The sequence below is a fragment of the Cetorhinus maximus genome, chromosome 13 (genome assembly GCF_964194155.1).
Source record: "Cetorhinus maximus chromosome 13, sCetMax3.hap1.1, whole genome shotgun sequence".
NCBI lineage: Eukaryota > Metazoa > Chordata > Chondrichthyes > Lamniformes > Cetorhinidae > Cetorhinus > Cetorhinus maximus.
This window is the reverse complement of record NC_135891.1, coordinates 58,485,010-58,510,229: the sequence shown is the minus strand read 5'-3', so window position 1 is coordinate 58,510,229 and position 25,220 is coordinate 58,485,010. Positions and strand designations below refer to the sequence as shown.

The 25,220-nt window shown below is 41.5% G+C and overlaps 1 protein-coding gene across 1 annotated transcript; it reads right to left on the bottom strand.

Moving 5' to 3' along the window:
* Positions 1–6,855: 6,855 nt before the first annotated feature.
* acot8 (acyl-CoA thioesterase 8) lies at positions 6,856–24,860 on the bottom strand. The gene is given in 7 exon segments (XM_078554719.1): positions 6,856–7,102; positions 7,804–7,814; positions 7,816–7,993; positions 13,877–14,034; positions 16,239–16,464; positions 18,761–18,897; positions 24,583–24,860. Coding segments are annotated over 7 exon segments (1,107 nt in total). The 3' UTR covers positions 6,856–6,983.
* Positions 24,861–25,220: the final 360 nt, after the last annotated feature.

The following is a 25,220-nucleotide window of genomic DNA, read 5'->3' as shown; positions in this document are numbered from 1 at the left end:
TCCTCCCATTTGATGTTCACCCTGCATGTCTGAAAGACTGGCCAGAATTTTAGCACCCGGCCCCTCCATCCTGAGAATAGGCTGTTAAGTGGGGTATAAAGTTGGCTGGCATGGCGGGTGGGGCGGTGCAGGCCTGTCACCTAGCCACTTCTGCTGGAATTTTATGAGTGGCAGGGAAGGTATTGGACAGCTCTCACACTCGGACCAATTGAGGCCCTTACGTAGCCAATTAATGGCTGTGGTGGAAAGCCCCCCACTCACCTTGTTCCAGTGATGCTGTTTGTTGTGGACTGACGGCAATCCAATTGGTGGCCACTGTTCCCGGTGGCATTGCTGAAACTCAGGGCTGCTGGCTGTTTTGATTGGCTGCTAGCTCCAGGAGGTGGGACATATCCCCAGATGGGAATGGAAGTTTTGTCCTGAGCCAATTAATGGCCCAACGGCTGAAGAGTCAGCTCTGGAGTTCCCAGCCCCACAGTCGTAGGCTCATCCCCTGATCTTTCAGCAGCTGGGGTTGGGGGTGGGGGGTGCAGTGGTGGACATGTGTCCAGTGCTTCTGTAAAATTCAATTATGCTGGTGACTTACTCAGCTAAACGGTTATAATTCAGTGACTGTCAGAAAGCTATTTAATAATAGGTGGCATCAGAACCAAGCCTGATTCCATCCTCCACAGGTGATGCTTTTTAACAGAAGCCATGAGGTAGTAATCAGAAGTAGGGAGAAGAGCTGGCTTATTTTTAACTACTCCCCATCCCATGCCACTATGACTAATTTGTAATTCCCAACCTGCTGCACTGACTGAAAGCAGTTAAATCAATGCAGACCAGCAATTGGTCCATATATTTTAGTAGTGAATTGGGTCATTCATTTGCATGCAGCAATTTGGGAAGTTACTTTCCTTTCCTGGAACAGAAGTGCTTGACCCCCCTGAGCAGAACCTATCCATGATAAATCAGCAACCTGGAGGTCACTGCATGGGGAACCTTGGATATAGAGCTCCATTGTGTGGAAGATTGCTAATCAATAAGCAATAGATTGTGCGGTTCTGAAATTGACTTCCTTTACTGAATATATTCAAAACTTGGGCTGCTGCTTAATAAATCGCTGCTAAACTTCCGGGAGAATAGTATCAGCCAACTCTATCATTATAAACATACGAAGTAGGAGCAGCAGTAGGCCATTCAGCCCTTTGAACCACTCTGACATTTAATGAGATCACGGCTGATCTGTTTGTGTTTCAAGTTCCACATTCCCATCTGCCCCTGATAGCCTTTGATCCCTTGCCTAACAAGAATCTATCTACCTCTGCCTTAAAAATATACGCCTTCTGAGGCAGAGAGTTCCAAAGTCGCTCAACCCCAAGAGAAAGATTTCTCCTCATCTCTGTGCTATAAAGGCAACCCCCTAATTTTAAAACAGTGCCCCCCAGTTCTGGACTCACTCAGCTTGTCAAGATCATTCAGGACCTGATACTACAAAGCGCTAGATTAGCCATGAGTTTGCAGTAAAAGCCAATTAAATGTACCCTGAAAGAAGGCTGTGCAATAATAAATTTAAAAGTTAGTGCTTTTCTACTGTACTGTATTATCAGACTAATTTGCACAAGTGGTCCAAATGCAGCCTGAAGTCAGTGTACAACACAAAAACAAAATTACCTGGAAAAAATCAGGTCTGGCAGCATCAGCGGAGAAGAAAAGAGTTGACGTTTCGAGTCCTCATGACCCTTCAACAGAACTGAGTATAGTTAGGAGAGGGGTGAAATATAAGCTGGTTTAAGGTTGTGTGGGGGGTGGGGAGAGAGAAGTTGAGGGGGGGGGTTTATAATATCACCACCTTCAACACCTCTTTGATCCTTTTGTCTGTGTCATCTTTTGATTATCTGCTCCTATCACTGCTTGCTTGTCCCTACAACCACCGCCCCTGCCCCCCCCCCAACAACCTTAAACCAGCTTATATTTCACCCCTCTCCTAGCTATACTCAGTTCTGTTGAAGGGTCGTGAGGACTCGAAACGTCAACTCTTTACTTCTCCGCCAATGCTGCCAGACCTGCTGAGTTTTTCAAGGTAATTTTGTTTTTGTTTTGGATTTCCAGCATCCGCAGTAGTTTTTTGTTTTTATCTCTGTGTTTAATTGACTGCCATTCCTCTTCAAGAAATGCCTACCTCGAAGAACTAATGCTCTGTTCTCCGACAGGATTTCCGTCTGTCTCTTCTGCCTTGTTCACCTTCATTGCTTTCCATTTCTCTCCTGGTGTTTGACAAGGTGTTTACTAAAACCTGCTTTCTCAGCCATATTTCCTTCCTCAGTGACTGTCTCCGTCTCACCCCACGTGGACCTTGAGTGTCCTGCCATCCATTCTTAATTAGCACATTTTCTTAGATAATATCACCACCTTCAACACCTCTTTGATCCTTTTGTCTGTGCCATCTTTTGATTATCTGCTCCTATCACTGCTTGCTTGTCCCTACAACCACCTCCCCCCTGCCCCCCACAACCTTAAACCAGCTTATATTTCACCCCTCTCCTAACTATACTCAGTTCTGTTGAAGGGTCGTAAGGACTCGAAACGTCAATTCTTTTCTTCTCCGCCGATGCTGCCAGACCTGCTGAGTTTTTCCAGGTAATTTTGTTTTTGTTTTGGATTTCCAGCATCCGCAGTGGTTTTTTGTTTTTATCTCTGAAGTCAGTGTAGTTGAGTTATCAGAGATCTAGCTGCCACTGCACTGAACTAAAAAATCTGTCACAAGCCAGGGTTTGTCACTTCCTAGCGAAACACTATACATCTCCTAATAAAGTCCCATTAGTTTGTAATTCTAATCTTGCATTTCATTTAAACTTGCACAAAGCCACAAGAGAAAATTCTCCCTTAATGGCAGTAACAATGTACTGTCTGCAATCATAAAAACTTAACAGTAAAGTTGGATAGTATCATGCAGTTTATACCAACATTAAATCCTTGGCTGTCTTACCCTCTTGTAACACAGTTCCAGATATCTATTCCAATCAAGTTTCTAATGAGTTATAGATTTAAAAAGTGATTTTTGATTTTTACTCCCTTGTCACCATTGTTCCAATAGCCTGATTGATCAATTAGTGAAATTTATTAAAGAGGGTCAGTGGGATGAGTTTTGAAATATATCAAGATTGTGAATTAATGCCTTGATATAGGGTCCAGTGATTTACATTTGGATTAACTGCAGAATTGCACCCAATTTGTTTCCTTGGCCCTTTTACAATGCCTCCTTTCTTGTATTTGAGTTAGACTAGATTCAGTAAATGTATCAGAGGCAGGTATCTCACTTTTAACCCAGTCCTTAAAAATGACACATTGCAATTATGTAAATTATTTTTAAAAAGACAGCACTTTTTAAACGATCCATGGCCAGTAGTCATTTACTTCAAAATATGTTAAAACTAAGTTATAGTACAACTACTTTTCTCTGACATTGTTTGTAGAGTGTATTACTCAGGCAGCAGATAAGAGGTATAATTAACTGGCCATTTCAGGTCAGTTACAATGCATCTCTTATACATGTTTAAATGAATGTGTAGTTTTTCACATATCAAGTGGCTAACTTTTCATTCCAGAAGTGCACAAAGTTCAAAATGATTACCAATATGCTTTTCAAACTTCCCACAAGGATAAACAAACCACCTGCGCGTTTTTTAAACATTGCTTTGCACTGAGTTGCAATTATGCTCTAACTGATGTGAATTCAAAGTACTGAGTTAGCTTCCTGGAGAGGGTCACACAAATTTTGTCTTTCATGCTTTCACAAGTCACTTTTGTTTTGAAGTGCACCCACACCACTTTTCATAAATGCAAAACTAGTTGTATAACTACACTCAGTATACAGGCCATTCAAATAGCTACCATCCTAATTAGAAATAAGAGATCAAATTTTCATACGTGGTTGCATTTGACGTTAATACACACTAATGTGTTGCTGCTGTTATTTTAATGACCATTTAAATTTAAAACTGCTAGTCACAGGAGGGTAGAGCCGCGTTCTACTTTCCTGTTCATTGTTTAAATTATTTGATTCATTTTTATTTTTATCTTCGCAAACTTACTGTTCCTTTAAAGAATATTGACACATTTTTGCTCTCCCAAAGATTTTTTTCCCCCTATAATTCTACTTTATGTGCTAACTACATTTTCTGTGCTGCTAGTTTCATGCCACCTGGATGCATTTTCCTGTTTAAGATCAGACTCCATATACAATGCCCACTTCTAGTGTCAGCAAGGAATGTGACATTAACAGCAGCTATGATCTTTTTGTTTCTGGAAACTCACTGCTGCATCAAACAAAAATGCAAACATTCAGCAAAATTGCAGTTAACAGGGGAATTCTCCTGGCTAACATTTGTCCCTCAACCAACAATAGATGATGGTCATTTATGTCATTGTTTGTGGGACCTTACTGTTTGCAAATTCACTGTTGCGTTTCCCTAAAACTTTCAAAAGTTTGGGACATCCTGTGTGGACAAGAGGTGCAATTTCTTTCTTTCTATACTCAGACATATTTTGGATTTTCCTAGCAATTGACTTTTAAACACAGATGTTCTCCTGTCTGCCTTTAGCTTTTTCCAAACATTTTAAACCAAAGTCATGCTAGGTCTTGTCACGTCAATTTCTGTATGTTAAGGAAAAATGATAATATTGGGAACTATGTTTAACAGGCACATTAATGAGTTTTATTAAGTCTCAAATGTAGTAGACTTTAATGATTTATACAAAAGGTCTCAATTAAATACTTTGCAAATTACACAAGACATTGAATAACTTTGTCATTAACATATTTTCAATTCTTTTTATTAAATATAAAGAATTATGTTTGTCTGCGAGCTTATTAAAACACTTTAGAAAAGGTAAGTGGAAACAGAGTTGAACTAAGGTACATATTGAAAATGCCTCATAGCAGTGTGCTGATCTGCTCCTCAGTGTTAACTTTTTTGTTTAGTCTTTTCTGTTACTAAATACCCTGTATCCAGTATTTTCTGTATGTCTCAGTCGACTTGGAGTTTTCTGTTTCCACAAATCATTGTCTCTATATTTTGTATAAATGGATTTATATACTATTCAACACCTGTATGGTGCTTGATGTATAAAAGGTGGCAAAAATAGATGAAAAAAGTTCCAAGTAGTTATTTGATACATGAATATTTAATTTAAATTTGACTGATTGACTCGATAATGCAGAAAAGTCAAGGTAAAAATCAGAGAATTTTGTTCCAGCTGTTATGCTGAATTTGGTGGTTTCCCTAGCATCACAATTATTAAATCTTGTCCCATTCTCAATTTTAAAACATTTCTATTCAATCAACCTGTAATCTCTGATTGAATGAGAGAGAAAAATGTAAATGTTGATATTTTGGGTTAGAGAGAGTAGAGATATAGCAAATAATGCAGTGCTGAAATTCTACCTTCTTACTCCAAAGGAAAACAAAATGTTAGGGAAGCAGATTTATCAACAGCAACTGATGAGCCAAAGGTTGTGCCAGAGCTGTAATATAACCAAAAAAGATGCACGTTCAGCACTAATCCGCTCTGAACAAAAATGTGACGGAGACAGATTAGTACTTTCAAAACAGTATTGGTTATATAAAGAAAAAGTCTGCAGTGCTATGAGGAAAGAGCAGAGGACTATAACTAATTAGTCAGCTCTTTCAAAGAGCCGGCACAGGCACAACGGGCCAAATGGCCCCTTCCTGCTCTGTATGATAATGGAGCTGAGGATGATGTTCAAAACCCATCCAGCCCCAGGAACACAGGTTAGGAGGCAAGAATTTAATAGAAAATACTCAAACACTTCATACACCTAAAAGATACACTTAAAAACATTAGGGGCATGGAAAGAAATTAATGAGGTTATAGTTAAGAAAACAAAAAATAAATTATTTCTCCACCCCACCCCCACTCCTGTGCAGAACACAGAAGATTAAGGAGGGGGAAGTTTAAGTAACATTTCTGTTTCTGGTTTTGACTCGAAGTCTACAGCTACTCGAGATGTAATGGAAAGCTGCAAGGCTGATCAGCCCCTTATAACAACTTATATAGCACCTTTAACATAATAAAACACCCAGAGATGCTTCACAAGAATATTATAAAACAAAATATAGTACCAAACCACGTATGAGATATTGGGACAAATGACCAAAAGCTTGGTCAAAGAGGTAATTTTAAGGACTTTCTTAAAGGAGGATGGTGAGGTAGAGGTGCAGCCAGGTGTAAGGAGGGAATTCTAGAGCTTGGGGCCTAGGTAACTGAAGCTCAGTTGGTAGCAGGTAACAGGGCCTGACTGGATACAAAAGCAGGCACAAGTCTTTGGGAAACTATGGCAAGATCCCTACTGGGCCCTGTATCGGTCAGCAGGGAGGCCAGATTGCCTTTCAGTGTACTGACCACTAACGTAACACAGGTTGGAGCCAAAAAATTCCAGTCACTCAATCCCCCTGCCCTGGCTATGATACTTCAGGTGCATGGGACCATCTTTGGGGTAGACAGAAGTTCTTCTTCAAACAGGCTCTCCAGGAACGATACAACGGATGGCAGGATCTGGCATATTGAGTCATGGCTTAATTCATGTGCCTTCAGCTGCACCCCAACACCAGAAGTCCCACACATTTTTGAACCCTTTATGTAGTACTTCAATTTTAAATCACAGTTAAATATTTATATCACGGTTAAACATTTGGGACTCAGAGGAGTTTATCTGCTGTACAGGCTGAAGAGCTGGAAGGGACAAATTGTCACCACTGGCAAAAAGGATGTAATTACAATATAACTATTTTACATAGGCACTTTTCATTGTAAATGTGAGCACAGGAATTAATGGAAAAGTTTTCCAGAAAGTGTACACACAAGATTTTTAATATACTACAGATGTTATATTACCTCTTGACAAATTACACAGTACATTAGATTGAAGACATGCTACAAATGCATGAAGTAGGTTAATTAGCAATTAACCTATTTGGTCACAACTTGCTTTTGTTGGGTGTTGGTTTCACATAAAATACTCCTTCTTGAGCACAAGAAACTGCTAAGACTCCATTTTGCTTCCAGAGACGACCTTGTACCAGGCCCCGGCAGCCACCTACACACAAAAGTGAGAAGATCATGAGCTAGGCAGAAATCACCTGGTGCTACTGTTATTAGAATTTCTGAGCACAAAGAGACAAATCCTTCTCTTCCTCCACCTTTTCTCTCCAGGATCCTAGAATCTTCCCAAGGGAGCCCAGGCGGATTATAAAGCATCAAATTTGTGCAATTTTGTGTTGATTGACTGTTTTTTTGCTGCAACATACTACATTATTCATTGGGCAGTCAACACTGATAATCACAAGTGAGGACAGGACTCCCTGAGTGTATTTCCATATTTGCAGGTGTCCTTGTGACTCTCAGAACAAACAAAAGCTGGAAAATCACAGCCATACATACAAACTACCCAGCTAACAGGATGGGCAAACACCTGCCCCTGCGTATTGTCAATGCTATTCACTGCTAGCAGAAGCATGAGAATTGCTCAGGTTTTAATTTTTAAGTGGCAAGGGAACACATCTGGCCTCTGTCTAGCACTTTTCTGAATAGCATAGCTAAGTAAGATCAAGAACTAATCCTGTAGGGAACGGTGCGCAAAAAGCTGGTCCCACCGTGCTAAAGCAGAAAGTATCCTAGCACAGATGTGCAGTGTACTCACTGACTTTTCCCCCCCCCAATCAACTTCCAATAGTTAATAACTCATACCTGTCCAGTTCTATGCAAACTGAACTATAAAATACAATGTAGAAAACTCACCAGACCAGGGACTCACATTCATATAACATCCATTCATCCGACCTGAAAGGGGCATGGAACCACATGGAGTGGTTGAGGGATGCTGTGAATTTTACCCTGTACTGCAAGTGAGGCAGTAATGCAGTTTTCAGGAAGCAGTAATCGGAGATGTAGGCAGCAACACAGCAATGCAATTTCATGTTCCTATCACCTACAAAACAATTGAAAAGAAAATTCTGTACTGTTGTATCAGGAGGTTGGCATCTTAATGTTAAAATTATGGTGACAAAGTATAAGGGCAGTGAGAGGGGTAACGGGGCATGAGGGAGCGATGAGAGGATCCATGGGGGGTGGGGCCAGGGCGGATGTGTGGGACAGGGTTTGAAGTCCTGACGTTCATTGTTAAAATTGGACCAATGTCCCAGTAAATGTAGGTGGGCATTCTAACCTGCTGGTCTTGCTATCCACCCAATTCCTTTGCTGCCTCGGGCTTGTCCCTGGAGGTGGCAAACCTGACAAAACTATAGCAGGTGGAGGCCTTCCTAGACATGATAATACAGCTGGCAGGGGTGCCCTTTTAAAGGGAATGGGTCTGCCGGGTCAGGAAGTTTCCTGGCTTGGCCTTCCTGCCTCCTCCATGGAAATCCGACCTAAGGTTTCAATTTAACATCTTATTGAAAAGGGGGCACCTCTAGAAAGCAGCACTCCCTCACTAGCCTAGATTAGCGACTCAAATTTCTGGTTTGGGGCTTGAGGAATGCTATATGTGGAGGTGCCATCTTTGATGAGACATTAAACCGTGGCCCCGTCTGCTCTCAGATGATGTAAAAGATTCCATGACACTAGTGAAGATGATCAGAAGTGATTCCAGTGTCCTAACATTTATCTCTCAACAAACATCAAAATAGATCATCTAATAATTTCTACCTTTGTGGAACCTTGCTCTGCATGAATTGGCTGCCATGTTTCTCCAAATTGCAACAATAATTATATCTCAAAAATTACTTCATTGCCTGTAAGGCATTTTGGGATGTCCTGAATCTGTGAAAGGTGCAGGAAAGATCAAATATGTGTTACATGTTTCCAAGCTGGTGTGGGAGGCCCTGTCCTTATTTGTTCAGTCCATTAAGACAATTTGGTTTACAATGTTTATAGAAGCAATCTGTAAAAAAAACTTAGTGGAGAAAAGTTAACTTGTATAATTATATAATACTCCACACTACAAACAAGATTATTTTCATTCTAACCCTGAATCTTTCCATTTGAAATGTTTATCCAAGTTTTCTACTATAATTTCTGTTTACTGCAATGATTCCAAAGAGATAACCACAACAAGTTTGAATGCGGTCACTGTAATTGTGCAAGAAAATGTTGATTGACAGTTTAAAACTATTCAAAATATGATGAAAACAGAAAGAGGCTATTTGGTCCATGATGCTTGTTCTGGTTCTTAAAGCTATGCAATTAGTGACACACCCCTGCTCTTTCCTCACAGCTCTGTAAATATTTTTTCTTCAAGCATTTATCCAGTTCCCTTTGAAATCCGTTACTGAACCTCCTTCTATATACCTCTCAGGAAGTACATTCCAGATCACAACAACTCACTGTGTTCAAACTGTTTCCTATGTCATTGTGTCCTTTATTTTCAGTGGCAGAAGGGTCAGTAACCAATCTCCTTATTTACTCTATCAAAACAATTCATGATTTTGAACACCTCTACCAAACCTCCTCTAAATATCCGCTCAAAGGGGAACAAACACAGCTTCTCCAGTCTCCAAATAACTGAAGTCTTTCATCTTTGGTACCATTCTAGTAAATCTTTTTTGAAGTGTGGTGCCCAGAATCAAACAATACTACAGCTAAGGTTAAAAAGGGGTTCTCAATCTTTCTGCTTCTAAGGCTCCTCTCCCACATTACAAAGATTCTACAAACAATCTAACAAATATTTTTCTGTATTATCAAATGCATATTTATTATTTTTATTTACTTAATGTGAAGTTAAATGGGACCAACACAAGTGTTTGAAAATACAGTACCACCATTCACAACCAGCTCAAAGTAAACCTGCTGGGTGCAAGAGCGCACTGGGAAAAGGACTCCCTTGTGTGCAAGACCCAGTGCAAATCACTGATTGATTTTCTGTCAATGACTGCAACACCCAAAACATTGCTACCTTGCCTGTGTGATAAGATACAAAGAGTTTCTGGGAGCTGCCATGTGTCTGACATTTTACCAATTTTATGTCCTTCTGCAGTGTATTACTATCTTACTCATCGTTCGTTACTTTTTGGAGTTTAGCCACCTGCAAACTTTGAAATTCTGTCCTGCACCCAAATCCAGGTTATTTATATAAATGAAAATGATCAGTTATCCTAACGTCAACTTCTGGGGAACATTGCCATATACTTAGATAAAAGCAAAAAACTGCGGATGCTGACACTCAACTCGCAGACACTTCCTCCTACCTCCCCCTGGACCATGACCCCACCACTGAACATCAAGCCGTTGTTTCCAAGACTTTTACTGACTTCATCTCCTCTGGAGATCTTCCTTCCACAGCTTCCAACCTCAGTCTCCCAACCTCGGATGGCCCGCTTCTACCTCCTACCCAAAATCCACAAACATAATTGTCCCGGCAGACCGATCGTGTCAGCCTGTTCCTGCCCCACGGAAATCATTTCTAGCCATCTTGACTCCATTCTCTCTCCCCTTGTCCAGTCCCTTCCCACCTACATCCATGATTCCTCTGACACCCTACATCATATCAACAATTTCCAGTTCCCTGGCCCCAACTGCCTCCTCTTCACCATTGACGTCCAATCCCTCTACACCTCCATCCCCCACCGGGATGGTTTGATGGCTCTCCGCTTCTTCCTCGAACAGAGGCCCGAATAATCATCATCCACCACTACTCTCCTCCGTCTGGCTGAACTTGTTCTTTCACTAAACAATTTCTCCTTAAGCTCCTCTCACTTCCTCCAAATAAAAGGTGTGGCTATGGGTACCTGCATGGGCCCCAGTTATGCCTGTCTCTTTATGGGGTACATGGAACATTCCTTGCTCCAGTCCTACTCCGGCCCCCTCCCACAACTCTTTCTCCGGTACATCGATGATTGCTTCGGTGCTGCTTCATGCTCTCGTCTGGACCTGGAAAAATGTATTAATTTTGCTTCCAATTTCCACCCCTCCATCATTTTCGTATGGTCCATCTCTGACACTTCCCTTCCCTTCCTTGACCTCTCTGTCTCAATTTCTGGTGATAGACTGTCCACCAATATTCATTACAAGCCTACCAACTCCCACAGCTACCTCGACTACAGCTCCTCACACCCTACTTCCTGTAAGGACTCCATCCCATTCTCTCAGTTCCTTCGCCTCCGTCGCATCTGTTCTGATGATGCCACTTTCAAAAACAGTTCCTCTGGCATGTCTTCCTTCTTCCTTAACTGAGGTTTTCCACCTACGGTGGTTGACAGGGCCCTCAACCATGTCCGGCCCATCTCCCGCGCATCCGCCCTCACACCTTCCTCTCCCTCCCAGAACCATGATAGGGTCCCCCTTGTCCTCACTTAGCACCCCACCAGCCTCCGCATTCAAAGGATCATCCTCCGCCATTTCCGCCAACTCCAGCATGATGCCACCACCAAACACATCTTCCCATCACCCCTCCTGGAGGCATTCCACAGGGATCGTTCCCTCCGGGACACCCTGGTCCACTCCTCCATCACCCCCTACACCTCAACCCCCCCCCACGGCACCTTCCCATGCAACCGCAGAAGGTGCAACACCTGCCCCTTTACTTCTCCTTTCCTCACCGTCCAAGGGCCCAAACACTCCTTTCAAGTGAAGCAGCATTTCACTTGCACTTCCGTCAATTTAGTCTACTGCATTCGCTGCTCCCAATGCGGTTTCCTCTACATTGGAGAGACCAAACGCAGACTGGGTGACCGCCTTGCGGAACACCTTTGGTCTGTCCACAAGCATGACCCGCATCTCCCTGTCACTTGCCATTTCAACACTCCACCCTGCTCTCATGCCCACATGTCCATCCTTGGCCTGCTGCACTGTTCCAGTGAAGCTCAACGCAAACTGGAGGAACAGCAGTTCATCTTCCGACTAGGCACTTTACAGCCTTCCGGACTGAATACTGAGTTCAATAATTTTAGATCATGAACTCTCTCCTCCATCCCCACCCGCTTTCCAATCCCCCCCTTTATTTTTCCCCCCCAATAATTTATATAGATTTTTCTCTTCCCACCTATTTCCATTATTTTTAAATGTATTTCCATCCATTGTTTTATCTCTACCTTTTAGCCTAATTCGATCCCTTCACCCCACCCCACCCCCATTAGGGCTATCTGTACCTTGCTTGTCCTGCTTTCTACCCTTAATGTCACTTATTAGCACATTCCTTAGATAATATCACCACCTTCAACACCTCTTTGTCCTTTTGTCTATGACATCTTTTGGCTATCTCCACCTATCACTGGCCCTCTATCCAGCTCTACATGTCCCACCCACACCCCCCGCCCCCCAAACCAGCTTACATTTCACCTCTTTTCTATTTTTTCTTAGTTCTGTCGAAGAGTCATACAGACTTGAAACGTTAGCCGTGTTCCTCTCCGCAGATGCTGCCAGACCTGCTGAGTTTTTCCAGGTATTTTTATTTTTGTATTGCCATATACTTCCCTGCAATCAGAAAAATAACTGATTGACACTGCGTTCTGCATTCTGCCCCCTAACCAATGTTGTATCCATTCTGCCACAGTCCCTTTAATCCCATAGGCATTAATTTTGCTCACAAATCTATTACGTGATACAATTAAAACAAAGCTTAGGTCCATGAACTTATAACATCAAGCTGTTCCATCTGGTGTACTTAAGTTACAGTGCCTGTTTCCACAATGAGCATACTTTAATAAGCCTAGAACTATGGCTCCTTCTCATGGCAGCATCAGTTTTGCAATGATCACATAGTTCTGCTCAACACTACATACTTCTGGTTTTTCCAAGTATCACAAGTATCTATTCTCCCACAAGTCAAGGGTGAAGCCAGATAAATGATGGTAGTATTGAGGTCTAGGAGTAAGACAGGGTGGAGATCCAGTGATCAGGAGGCCACAAGAACAAGCAATATGGATAGTTAGAGGAGCAAGAAGATGTTAGAAGCAATTTGAGACTTATATATCTTTGCTCAACTATCATATTGAACTGGGTAACTGCATATTAGTGAAAAAAAAGTCCTAGAGAAACAGTGGAAATGCTGACTCAGCAGACAAATAAGTTATAATTCGACAGTAAACCAATTAGAAAGCCAAGGCTTTGGTCTAGGCAAAAGGAAACACTCTATGTACATCTCGAGAGATGATTCTCAAACCTCAGGCATATTACAACCAAATGTGGTTATAGTCTTTCGCATGCCCCTAGTCCTTGATACTGGCAACTGTGCCCAGGGCAAGGCACCAATCAGGAAAGATGTCAAGAGCAACCTAGCATTAAGACTAGCCTGTTACGAAGACAAAGTTTGCGCACAGCAATAGCAAGATGCAGCTTTGAAATTTTTGACACTAATGCCAATGCAGCAGAGCAAACAAGACTTCAATGCACGTCACAAGCTGTTTTAAGTACGATTTCTCTTCGTTTGATTCATTATTTTGTATTAAGCCTTACCAACTTTAGATTTTTCGTATGAATACAGAAGAAGCAGATCAGGAATTGGAAACTGACACATTTACAAGGAGCATATAGATTTGAGCGAATTACGATCAAATCATGGTTTCTAACTGTACCTTGTCTTTCCATGGATAACTTTTAAGGAAGAATCATGTATATTGACTGATTGATGCTCTGCCCAATATTGTTCACTTTTTTTTTCATGAAACTTCCCTGCGCCTCATACAGGTAGGCTTCATGATATAGTGACAGGCATCACACAATCTCATCACCTAGTCTGCCCTCAAACCTGGTGCTGTCCAGCAGATTAGACTTTTCTCTGGAAACAGGCTGAATATGAGCAAATTTCAAAAGGGATCTAATTTTACTCTGCTTACTCACGTAATCAGAAATAATCCTGCAAGCAAATTCTGAATCTTACCTATGTAACCACGTGCTCAGACCCAAAACCGCTGTACAGGCTCCATGGGTACACGTATGTAGCAATCTGGTGGATTTATGGGTTTGATTTCAATTGGAACCTCGTCAGCTAATATTTTGGTCAGACCCATTTTATAGTTCTCCGTTAAATCTGGATCTCTAAAAATAAGGAAGAAACCAAAACAAAAAAAATAAATAAAATCATGGAACAATGCAATCATATTTATGCATACAGTGAATTACTTCTGAATTACAGTGAGTCACATTGGAAAATATGGTAGCTAGTTTATGTAGAACAGGATCTCATTAATAATTGAGATGACTGGTTATTGGTGGTGGTAGCCAAATGTTGACCAGGATATCAGGAAATCTGATTACCGTGCCTTAGTAAAACTACAAAGGAAGACAGGGCTTCACAAGGCTAGCACCTCCAATAATACAGTAGTGCACTAGATTATGAGCAAAAGTCTCGAGAAGGAAAAGTAAGTTTCAGTTCACATGAAAAATCAACCCACTTATGAAAACCACCTCAGCAACATCAGAGAGACACAGTGTGGACTGGAACAAATGAGGTATGGTTCTATGATGCCAATACTCAAAGTATCTCATCAAGTGAGCAGCCTTCTTTGTGAGTCCCCAGGTAAAAAGTATTGGAAACCTATTCGAGTATGCAGGGGCTTGCAATCAAGCGTGGTTTTGGCCTTGCCAGACGTTCATGCAAACATACTTTCTAGCAGAAATAACTGAAGAGAAATCAGGAGAAAGCACCTTAGATACTTTTACCCCTCCTTAGGCCACAGCTTTGAGGCCAGTTGAGAACACATCCAGTTGCTTTACCAGCTGACATCAGTTAGCTCAACACAGACCAGGAGTTGAACATGGAACCCGTCAGTCTGCCTACTGTTGTACTATAGCAGCAACGTCTATTCATTGAGGATCAGAGGAGCTAACTCATAACTCATTTTGCCACGCCCCTAGCCAAGTTGTTCCAGTACAGCTACAAACTGGCATCTACCCAGCAATGTGGAAAAATGCCTAGGTATGTCCTGTCCACAAAAAGCAGAGCAAATCCAACTCAACCAATTAGCGCCCCATAGTCTACTCTTGATCATCAGTAAAGTGATGGAAAGGGTTATCAACAGTTCTTAGAAATAACCTGCTTACTGATGTTCAGTTCGAGTTCCACCAGGGCCACTCAGCTCCTGGACTTATTACAGCCTTGGTTCAAACATGGGACAAAAGAGCTGAACTCCAAGGCCCTTGACATCCGGCAGCATTTGACTGAGTATAGTATCAGGGAGCCCTAGCAAAACTGGAGTCAATGGGAATCAGGGGGAAAACTCTTTGCTGGTTGGAGTCATACATAGCACAAAGGAAGATGGTTGTGGTTGTTGGAGGTCAATCATCTCAATCCAGGACACACTGCAGCAATTCCTCAGGGTAGTGTCCTAGGCTAGGAATCCTGCGGTGAGTAACTCATCTCCTGACTCCTCAAAGCCTGTCCACCATCTTCAAGGCACAAGTCAGAAGTGTGATGGAACACTCTCCACTTGCCTGGATGAGTGCAGCTCCAACAACACAAGGAGCTTGACACCATCCAGGACAAAGCAGCCCACTTGATTGGCACCACATCCACAAACATTCACTCCCTCCACCACCGATGGATAGTGGCAGCAGTATGTACCATCTACAAGATGCATTGCAGGAACTCATCAAGGCTCCTTAGACAGCACCTTCCAAACCTAAGACTGCTACCATCTAGAAGGACAAGGGCGGCAGATAGATGGGAATACCTCCACCTGGGAAGTTCCCCTCCAAGTCACTCACCATCCTGACTTGGAAATATATTGCCATTCCTTCACTGTCGCTGGGTCAAAACCCTGGAACTCCCTCCCTAACAGCACTGTGGGTGTACCTACACCACGTGGACTGCAGCGGTTCAAGAAGACAGCTCACCACCACCACCTTCTCAAGGGCAATTATGGACGGGCAATAAATGTTGGCCTTGCCAGCGACGCCCATTTCCCATGAATAAAAAAAGATTTGTAAAAATTTGTTGTAAAACAAATTACAATGCCTAGCTAATAAACCTTTCCTAACTAAGGGAATATATTTGCATTAAATTGGCATTATAAGTGAAACTACAATTACAATCTATTCAGAAAATAAAATTACTTTTGGAACCATTTTCTGCACAGATAATGGTTAAGGAAAAGCTAATGTTAACTACTTAAGAATATAGCAATTTCTCTTTAGACCACTGTCTTTTAGAGTATACTAAGTGTATTACACAATATTCTGAAGCATTAGTACATGAAGTTAAAAATAACATATCTTATCTCAGTGCTAGTTAACTGCTATACCTCAAGTATTTTTCAATGAGTTCCCCTCGGGTCAATATGTTTTCAGGGGCAGGAACCACAGGCATGGTAAACTGGTGCTGAATTGGGCTCTCCATTTTCTTCTGGAAAGAGGCTTGGCAAATTAGGATCGGGTACCCATGCTGGATGGCCTTCACCGAACGAACAGAAAAGCTCTTACCATCCCGAGTACGATCCACTCTGTATACAACTGGCACATTGGGATCACCTGCAGTAAGATCAAAACAGTGTCAAGGCCTAAAGGCCTAAATGTAATTATGCACTACAGCAAAACTGGTTTAATAAAGGACAATCCTTTTAACATAATTCTGTGATTTTCACATTTAGGAGCGATTTGTCATGAGTGGATTGTTGGATAACATTTTTTTCTTTATTCTTTCTTGGGTTGTGGGCATCGCTGGCAAGGTCAGCATTTTTGCCCATCACTAACTACCCTTGAACTTAGTGGCTTGCTAGGCCATTGCAGAGGCCAATTAAGAGTCAACAACATTGCTGTGGGTCTGGAGTCACATGCAGGCCACACCAGGTAAGGATGGCAGATTTCCTTCCCTCGTGAACATTTATGACAATCGATAATAGTTTCATGGTCACCATTACTGAGACTAGCTTTGAACCCATGTTCCCAGGACATTAGCCTGGATCTCTGAATCACTAGTCCAGTGACATTACCACTACGCTACCGTCTCCCCTTGAGATGTGTAAAATTTAGTTCCTTTATTACTGGCAGTTAAAGAATTGTATATACTAAAAGAAGGGAGTGTTTTGAGAGAACATGCAGGCACTTGTGAAACAGTCCCACAAACTTTAGTCTGTGTTTTCCCTTTCAGCTACTGACAGACTTGCTGAGTACTACCAAAATCTGTTCTTATTTTACCACATAATATTTAATAACAAAGACGTCAAATGGAACGTGGGGTGTTATTTAGTCACTTTTCACCACCAAAAGCTACTTACAACTGCAAACTGCTTAAAATATTCTTAATGGACTGGACAAACAAGGATAGGGTCTCCTACACCAGCTTGGAAATATGTAAAGCACATTTCATCCTTCTTGAACTAACCATGAAAGTAATTATAATTTGCAACAAATAAGATTCAGAACAGCCAATCTAAATGCTCAGAAGAAAACTAGCACTGGCCGCAGAGAGCACATCTTAGACAACTAATGGTAATTTCAATTGCTAGATGGCATAGCTATCACATGCAAAGCTGTAAGGTGAAAAATACGTATCTTTCCCCTATCTAGTATTTTGCCTTGTAAGCTGCTTGCCACTACATGTAAATCCCTTCTTTAAAAGGGCCAGTATGTAATACATAATGACCAAGATATGTAGCGATTTCATTTTTCATGTCACAAAATATAAAGGTTCAATTTTAGCAAGTTCTCTAATGGATTTTGAGCTGCAGAACACCATTGGATGGCACTACTTCCAAGAATACACAAAACTTGCAAATTGCAAACAAAGCTGACATCCTTGTTGATGGTGGTGGGGAATGGGCACAGGAAAAGAAGGGAGAACAGGCATTCTTCTTTTGGGAGCGAGAGGATATTCCTGGTGTTTTTTTTAAATGTAAATTGAAATGAAACAGCATAAATTTTATTATTTTTGACGCTCAGTGAATAAACAGCAACTACGTTAACTGACCCAACAGATCAAACATTAGTTAACTAACAAATCTTTCCATGTCAGACAGAGGTCATGAATGCTTTCCTAGTGCTCTCAAATCTGTCAGATAAGGGAAGATCCAATACAACCCCACATAGATGCAGATAGAACTGTTCTCCCCCATCCCATGTCCCCACCCCAGGAAATTTCAGGCAAAGGTGCTTAAAGGTGATGTAATCCACAGTGCCAACTGTCCTGGCTCTCCATCTTTACTACTCCCGATTTATTTCTGGGATCAGCAACTGCTTCCATTTACATTGTGATTTTAATGTAAAGATACCCTAAAGCACAGGACTGGAAGTTTATGGAAAATGGACATAGTGCCAGGAGCAGGGATGTTAGTTAAAGAGGTGAGCTTTAAGAAGGAAAAATGGGTGATCACCATATGCTATGTGGGCACCAGTACATGTGCACACTGGCAAACTCAATACTTCAGACAGACAGAATTAGTTGAAGGAGTCATCACAGAATATACAGTATTAATTCAAAGTGAATAGGGAAATTACAAGTCCGGCCACAAATTGAGCAACGTTCGTGTGTGCCAGGACAGTTTGCACTGTGGATTACATCACCTTTAAGCACCTTTGCCTGGAATTTCCTGGGGTGGGGATGGGGGAGAACAGGTCTATCTGCATCTATATGGGGTTGTATTGGATCTTCCAAAATTACGGCAATCAATCAGGAGAGCCCTAGGGCTAGCGGCTTATTGCTCTCTATCCCTTATCCTGACGGAGAATTTCTACATTAGCACTGAATTTCTGATGCAATGTCGGCTTCAATTTTCACAGCAGCTGAAGGAGGAAAAGAAACTAACCAGTGGAGAGGTTTATGTCTTACCTGCTCGCAAAAAGTAACAGTGTAATGAATGAGCAAAAACATTCTCAGATACAGACATTGCAGCAGCTACTAGTGATTGGCCAACAATCTGCCCACCAAATAACATGCGACTCCTTGGGATCCAGTGATGTGTCCCTCTGAAATAAAACAGCAAACAGAGTGGGTGATGCAATCAGAATTTAAAATATAAAACCTTGAAACTTTTTGTTTTTGAAAGGATCACAGAATACCTCATTTTTAAATTGCTTACCACAAACACATTCATTCAGTAACATCATGGTACAATTTTCTACATATTCTACCTTGTGGTCTTCATTGTGGGATTAAAGATGTTTCCATAGACTATTTTCAAATGATTTGGAAATTCAATCATCGCTCAAACTTCATGAAGCTACCAGCCTCAAACATAGTTTGAGACCAGTACAGAGCTACGCAAAACAAAATACAATACTATCAACATCAATTGTAATTTCCTTTACTGGATTCTTCACCTTCATTCACCACTGATTTTAATATTGCTAAGCTTCCCCAGTTTTTAAAGTTATCCTTGTTTTTATACCTATTGTATTTCAAAAACTCATCTGCCCAATTCAACTTGTGTTTTTCCCTCCTCCTTTCTTGAATATACTGTCTTGCTTGGGCCTAGAATACACTAGTGCTAGCACTCACTCATACCCTAACCAAGTGGCCATTCTTTATATATAACCCTTCATGGCAAGTTTCAGCTGGTGTTCAACAGTGATAAACATCATAAATGCTCCACCCAAAAGGGACCAGAGGATGGCAAAAATTGCAACCCTGGTTTGAAGCCCTACTTCAAGTTTGGTCATCTTTCTAGAAACTCCTGCAACCGAGCCAGTGCCAAATGTAGTGCTCTGCATTCCTTTAGATCCAACCAGGGAGGTCAAGAGGGGGACCCTGATATTTGGGCAATCCATGGCTTGTGCCCTGGACAAGACAGTCCAGTTTTGCTGAATAGTTAACCGCCAAGGCACAAACTATAATTTCACAAGACAGAAAGCTGACAGGGAGGGCAGCTTGAAAACATCACCTTCTTGGTAGTAATTTGCCAGCTCAACATAAACAAATGTGCCTGCAAATTCCAATACTTCTACTTATGGATAACAATTTTGGTTTGACAACAAAAATTCAACAGGTACTTATCCTCGTACATCGGTTAACATTTGATTAATAAAAACAATTTCTGGAGAATTGATAATAAGCAATGTACCTGTCACTTTATTCAGTCATTTCACCAAAATTTCATTCCTTTAGACTACTAATTAATCTCTATTTTGGCATACAGAAATTCAAAAGATGACACATCCGACTATACGCCCCCATTTAGACATAAAAACAGAAAACGCTGGGAAATCTCAGGAGGTCTGGCAGCATCTGTGGCAAAAGAAATAGAGTTAACGATTCACATATGACTCTTCTTCAGAGCTGAAGAGATGTGGAAATGTGATGGATTTTATACTATTTAAGAGGGGGTGGAGCAGGTGGAGCAACACAGAATGTCAGGGATAGGTGGGAGCTCAGGAGAGATTGACAAAGATGTCATGGACATAAGACAGAGTGTTAACGATAGTGATAAGAACTAAGAAGGTGCTGATAGTGGCATAAAGATAGCAGAACAAGACCATAAGACGTAGGAGCAGAAGTAGGCCAATCAGCCCATCGAGTCTGCTCTGCCATTCAATGAAATCATGGCTGTTCTGATAATCCTCAACTCCACTTTCCTACCTTTTCCCCCAAAACCCTTGACTCCCTTACTGATTAAAAATCTGTCTCAGCCTTGAATATACTTAACGACCCAGCCTCTACAGCCGTCTTTGGTAGAGAATTCCACAGCTTCACTACCCTCTGAGAGGAGAAATTCCTCCTTATCTTTGTCTTAAATGGGTGACCCCTTACTCTGAGATTATGCCCTCTGGTCCTAGACTCTCCCACAAGGGGAAACAACCTCTCAGCATCTACATTGTCAAGCCCCTTAAGAATCTTATATGTTTCAATAAGGTTGTCTTGTATTCCTCTAAACTCCAGTGAGTACAGGCCTAACCTAATCAACCTCTCCTCATAAGAAAATCCCTCCATACCCAGGATCAACCCCGAGAACCTTCTCTAGGCTGCCTCCAATGCCAGTATATCTTTCCTTAGATACGGGGACCAAAACTATTCACAGTATTCTAGGCGTGGTCTAACTAGTGCCTTGTGACTTCCCTATTTTTATACTCCATTCCCTTTGAAATAAAGGCCAACATTCCATTTGCCTTCCCTATTACCTGATGACCTTGTTTGCTAGCTCTTTGTGATTCATGCAGAAGGACTCCCAAATCCCACTGTGCTGCAGCTTTCTGCAATCTTTCTCCATTTAAATAATATTCAGCTCCTCTATTCTTCCTGCCAAAGTACATAACCTCACATTTTACCACACTATATTCCATTTGCCAAGTTTTTGACCATTCACTTAACCTGTCTATATCCCTCCATAGATTGTGTCATCCACACCACTTGCCCTCCCACCTATTTTGGTGTCATCCAAAAACTTGGCGATCGTACATTCACTTCCCTCATCCAAGGCATTAATATATATTGTAAATAATTATGGCCCCAGCACTGATCCCTGCAGCACTCCACTAATTACAGGCTGCCATCCTGAAAATGCTCCATTATCCCAACTCTCTGTCTCTATTAGTTAGCCAATCCTCCATCCATGCTAATATACTACCCCCAACACCACGGGCTCTTATCTTATTAAGTCGCCTTATTTGTGCTACCTTATCGAACGCCATTTGGAAATCCAAATATATTACATCTACTGGTTCCCCTTTATCTATCCTGCTTGTTACCTCCTCAAAGAATTCTAATAAATTTGTCAGGTATGATTTCCCCTTCATGAAGCGATGCTGACTCTGCTTGATTATACTAATGTATTTCGAAATGCTTTGCTATTAAATCCTTTATAATAGACTCTAACATTTTCCCAAAGACAGATGTTAAACTAACTGGCCTATAGTTACCTGTTTTTTGTCTCCCTCCCTTTTTGAATAAGGGTGTTACATTGCCAGTTTTCCAATCCTTGGGACTTTTCCAGAATCTAAGGATTCTTGGAAGATTACTGGCAGTGCATCCACTATCTCTGTAGCTACTTCCTTTAATATTCTAGGGTGTAACCCATCAGGTCCAGGGCACTTATCGGCCTTTAGGCCCATTAGTTTGTCTAGTATTTTTTCCTCTAGTGATAGCTATTGTATTTATTTCCTCCCCCCTTTGCCCCTTGATTATTTGGTATTTTTGGAATTTTATTAGTGTCTTCTACCGTGAAGACTGATGCAAAGTATTCATTCAACTCCTCAGCCATTTCCTGGTTCCCCATTATTTCCCCAACTTCATTTTCTAAGGGGCCTATGTTCACTTTGGACTCTCATCCTTTTTATATATTTAAAGAAGCTCTCACTGTATTTTATATTACTTGCTAGTTTATCCTCAAAGTTTATTTTCTCCCTCTTTATTATTTTTTGGTCATCTTTCGTTGGTTTTTAAAACTTTCCAAATCCTTTGGTTTACCACTAATCTTTGCCACATTGTGTGTTTTTTCTTTCAATTTGATACTATCCTTAACTTCCTTGGTTAACCATGGTTGGTTTATCCCCTTCCTAGAATCCTTCTTCCTCACTGGGATATATCTTAGTTGTGAGTCATGAACTATTTTTTTTAAACGTTCATCAATCATCTTTTCTGCTAAACTCCTTTCCCAATCCACTCCAGCCAATGCTGCCCTTATTCCTCTGTAATTACCCTTATTTAAGTTTAGCACAGTTGTTTCCGACCCAAGTTTCTCACTCTCAAACTGAATGCTAAACTCTACCGTGTTATGGTCACTGTTTCCTAGGGGATCTTTTACTCTTGAGATCATTTATTAAACTGCTTCATTACACATTACCAGATCCAAAATAGCCTGATCCTTGGTTAGATCCACAACATATTGTTCTAGGAAACTGTCCCAAATACACTCTATGAATTCTTCCTCGTGGCTACCTCTGCCAATTTGATTTTCCCAATCTACATTAAGATTAAAGTCACCCATGATTAATGTACCACCTTTTTTACATGCCCTCATTATCTCCTGATTTATTCTCTGTCCTACAGTATAAATACTATTAGGGGGCCTATAGACTACTCCCACCAGTGTCTTCTTCCCTTTGTTATTTCTTACCTCCACCCATATGGATTCTACATCTTCTGATCCAAGATCATTTATTGCTATCGTACTTATTCCATCTCGTACTAACAAAGCTACCCCACACCCTTTTCTTCCAGCTTGTCCTTTCGAAAAGTCACATTGTTATGACTGGTGCAGTTGGTAAAGCTGAGTTATTTAAAATTTCCAGAGGGAAACTTTAAACAAACGTCATAACCTATAATTTTAAGGGTTATGTTTGAGACGCAACTCTAAATTCAGGAATCAGACCACCAGTTCTTGAGGCTTAACTTTAAACTAAATGAAACACTTCATTAATTTACACAGGTTAAAATACATGCACACATGGATTCAAATTACTACTATCATAACTTCTAACAAATTCCCAAAGTAATCTCCATTAAGGTAACAGCAACACATAGACTTAACCAGACACCAGACAAAGCATTTTCACCATAGGGATTCAAAGTGAGGTTCTTTTCACTTTGGTTCCTGTGGAGCCAGTTGGAGGCTTGCAGCTGCCTTTTGATCTTTCTTTGCCTCTGCTCCGCACACCTGAAAACTGCTAAAGTTATACCTTCCACCACCAATTGAATGCAACCTCTCACTGTATCTCTAGCCTCTTTGAACTCTACCTTTTAACAATGAAACCCCTTTCATAGTACCAATTTTATTAGTAGCATAAACATATTGATTGGTAGCTGCTACATAGGTGTCAGTTTTCACTCCACTTCTTGAATACGCTATTCAAAAAATGCAAATGCACTCTATCTCTCTGTTTACATCTTAAAACTAGTACATATCAAAGCACCCAGGCGAGCTGGCTTTAATCGAATTAAGACACCCACAGACTAAACCTCTACTTTAAATGAAAAATATTTTCCAATGATATTATATACACTAATAGCTTCATAACAACATACCCCTGAATATTTAGTTCCCAGCCTTGATCCCCTTGTAACCATGTCTCCATAATGGCTATAAGATCATACCCATCAACCTCTATTTGTGCCGTTAATTCATTCATTTTAGCAGTCTGTGAAAGCAAACACAAGTGGCAGATGGTTCTGTGGGAGAAGGTGGGTTTGGGAAAAAGGATTTTAAAAAATGAAATAGATAAAGAATAAAATAAGATTAAAATTAAAATAAAATAAATAAAAATTAGATTTAAAAAAAGAGGTCAAGATGGAAGAGATAGTTCATGGTCTGAAGTTGTTGAACTCAGTGTTAAGTCTGGAAGGCAGTAAGGTGCCTAATCGGAAGATGGAGGTGCTGTTCCTCCAGTTTGCATTGGGCTTCACCAGAACATTGCAGCAGGCCAAGGATGGACATGTGGACAGGAGAGCAGGATGGGGTGCTGCAACGGCAAGTTACAGGAAGGTCTCAGTCATGCTTGCAAAGCAAAGGTTTTCCGCAAAGCAGTCACCCAGTCTGCCTTTAGTCTCCCCACTGTAGAAGAGACCCCATTTAGACATCATCTCAATCTGGTTAGATGGCAGTTCACCTCATAGCCAGTGAGAGGTTGCACTAAGCTGGGCAGTGCCATGTCACAGACAGTAACCAGTTGATGAAGAGCCTTTCACAGGTTATTCATGATCACACTCACCGCCTGACCCACCTGTACAGATCCAGCTCCAGTTTCTCCAAGTTCAGGACACTGGTAACCAACACACTACGCAAATCCGCACTGGGAAAGGGCGAACTCACACAGCGGCCCCTGCTCCCCGGGGTCAGGCTGTCCGGGTGGTCTCCCCGGCCCTGCTCCCCTGGGCCCCGAGGCCGGGCTGTTGAACTGGCCACTCTGCTCCTCCGGCCCTTCAACTGGGCCCACAGCCGCCATTTCGTCTGCACAACGGTTTGACCAACCGGAACAGGGACCTTCTGAGTGACATCCATATTAACAAATCAGAAATAGAAACGCGAAGTCATCACAATAATTCTTCTTCCACCCAATCAGAGTCATGCGAAGGCGGGTCCATTGGGAGGAGTTCCGCCTACTTGGGGCGGGACTGAGGACAGGACAACCAGTGGGAACAATTTTGGCCGCGGGACTTGCCAGTACTCCAATATGATTGGATAATAGTTCTGTAGGTCGGCGGTTGATGTTTTTAATTATTCATTCATGGGATGTGGGAATCGCTGGCTGGACCAGCGTTTATTGCCCATCCCGAATTGCCTTTGAGAAGGGTGGTGGTGAGCTGTCTTCTTGAACCGCCGATAAAAACAAAAAGCTACTGCGGATGCTGGAAATCCAAA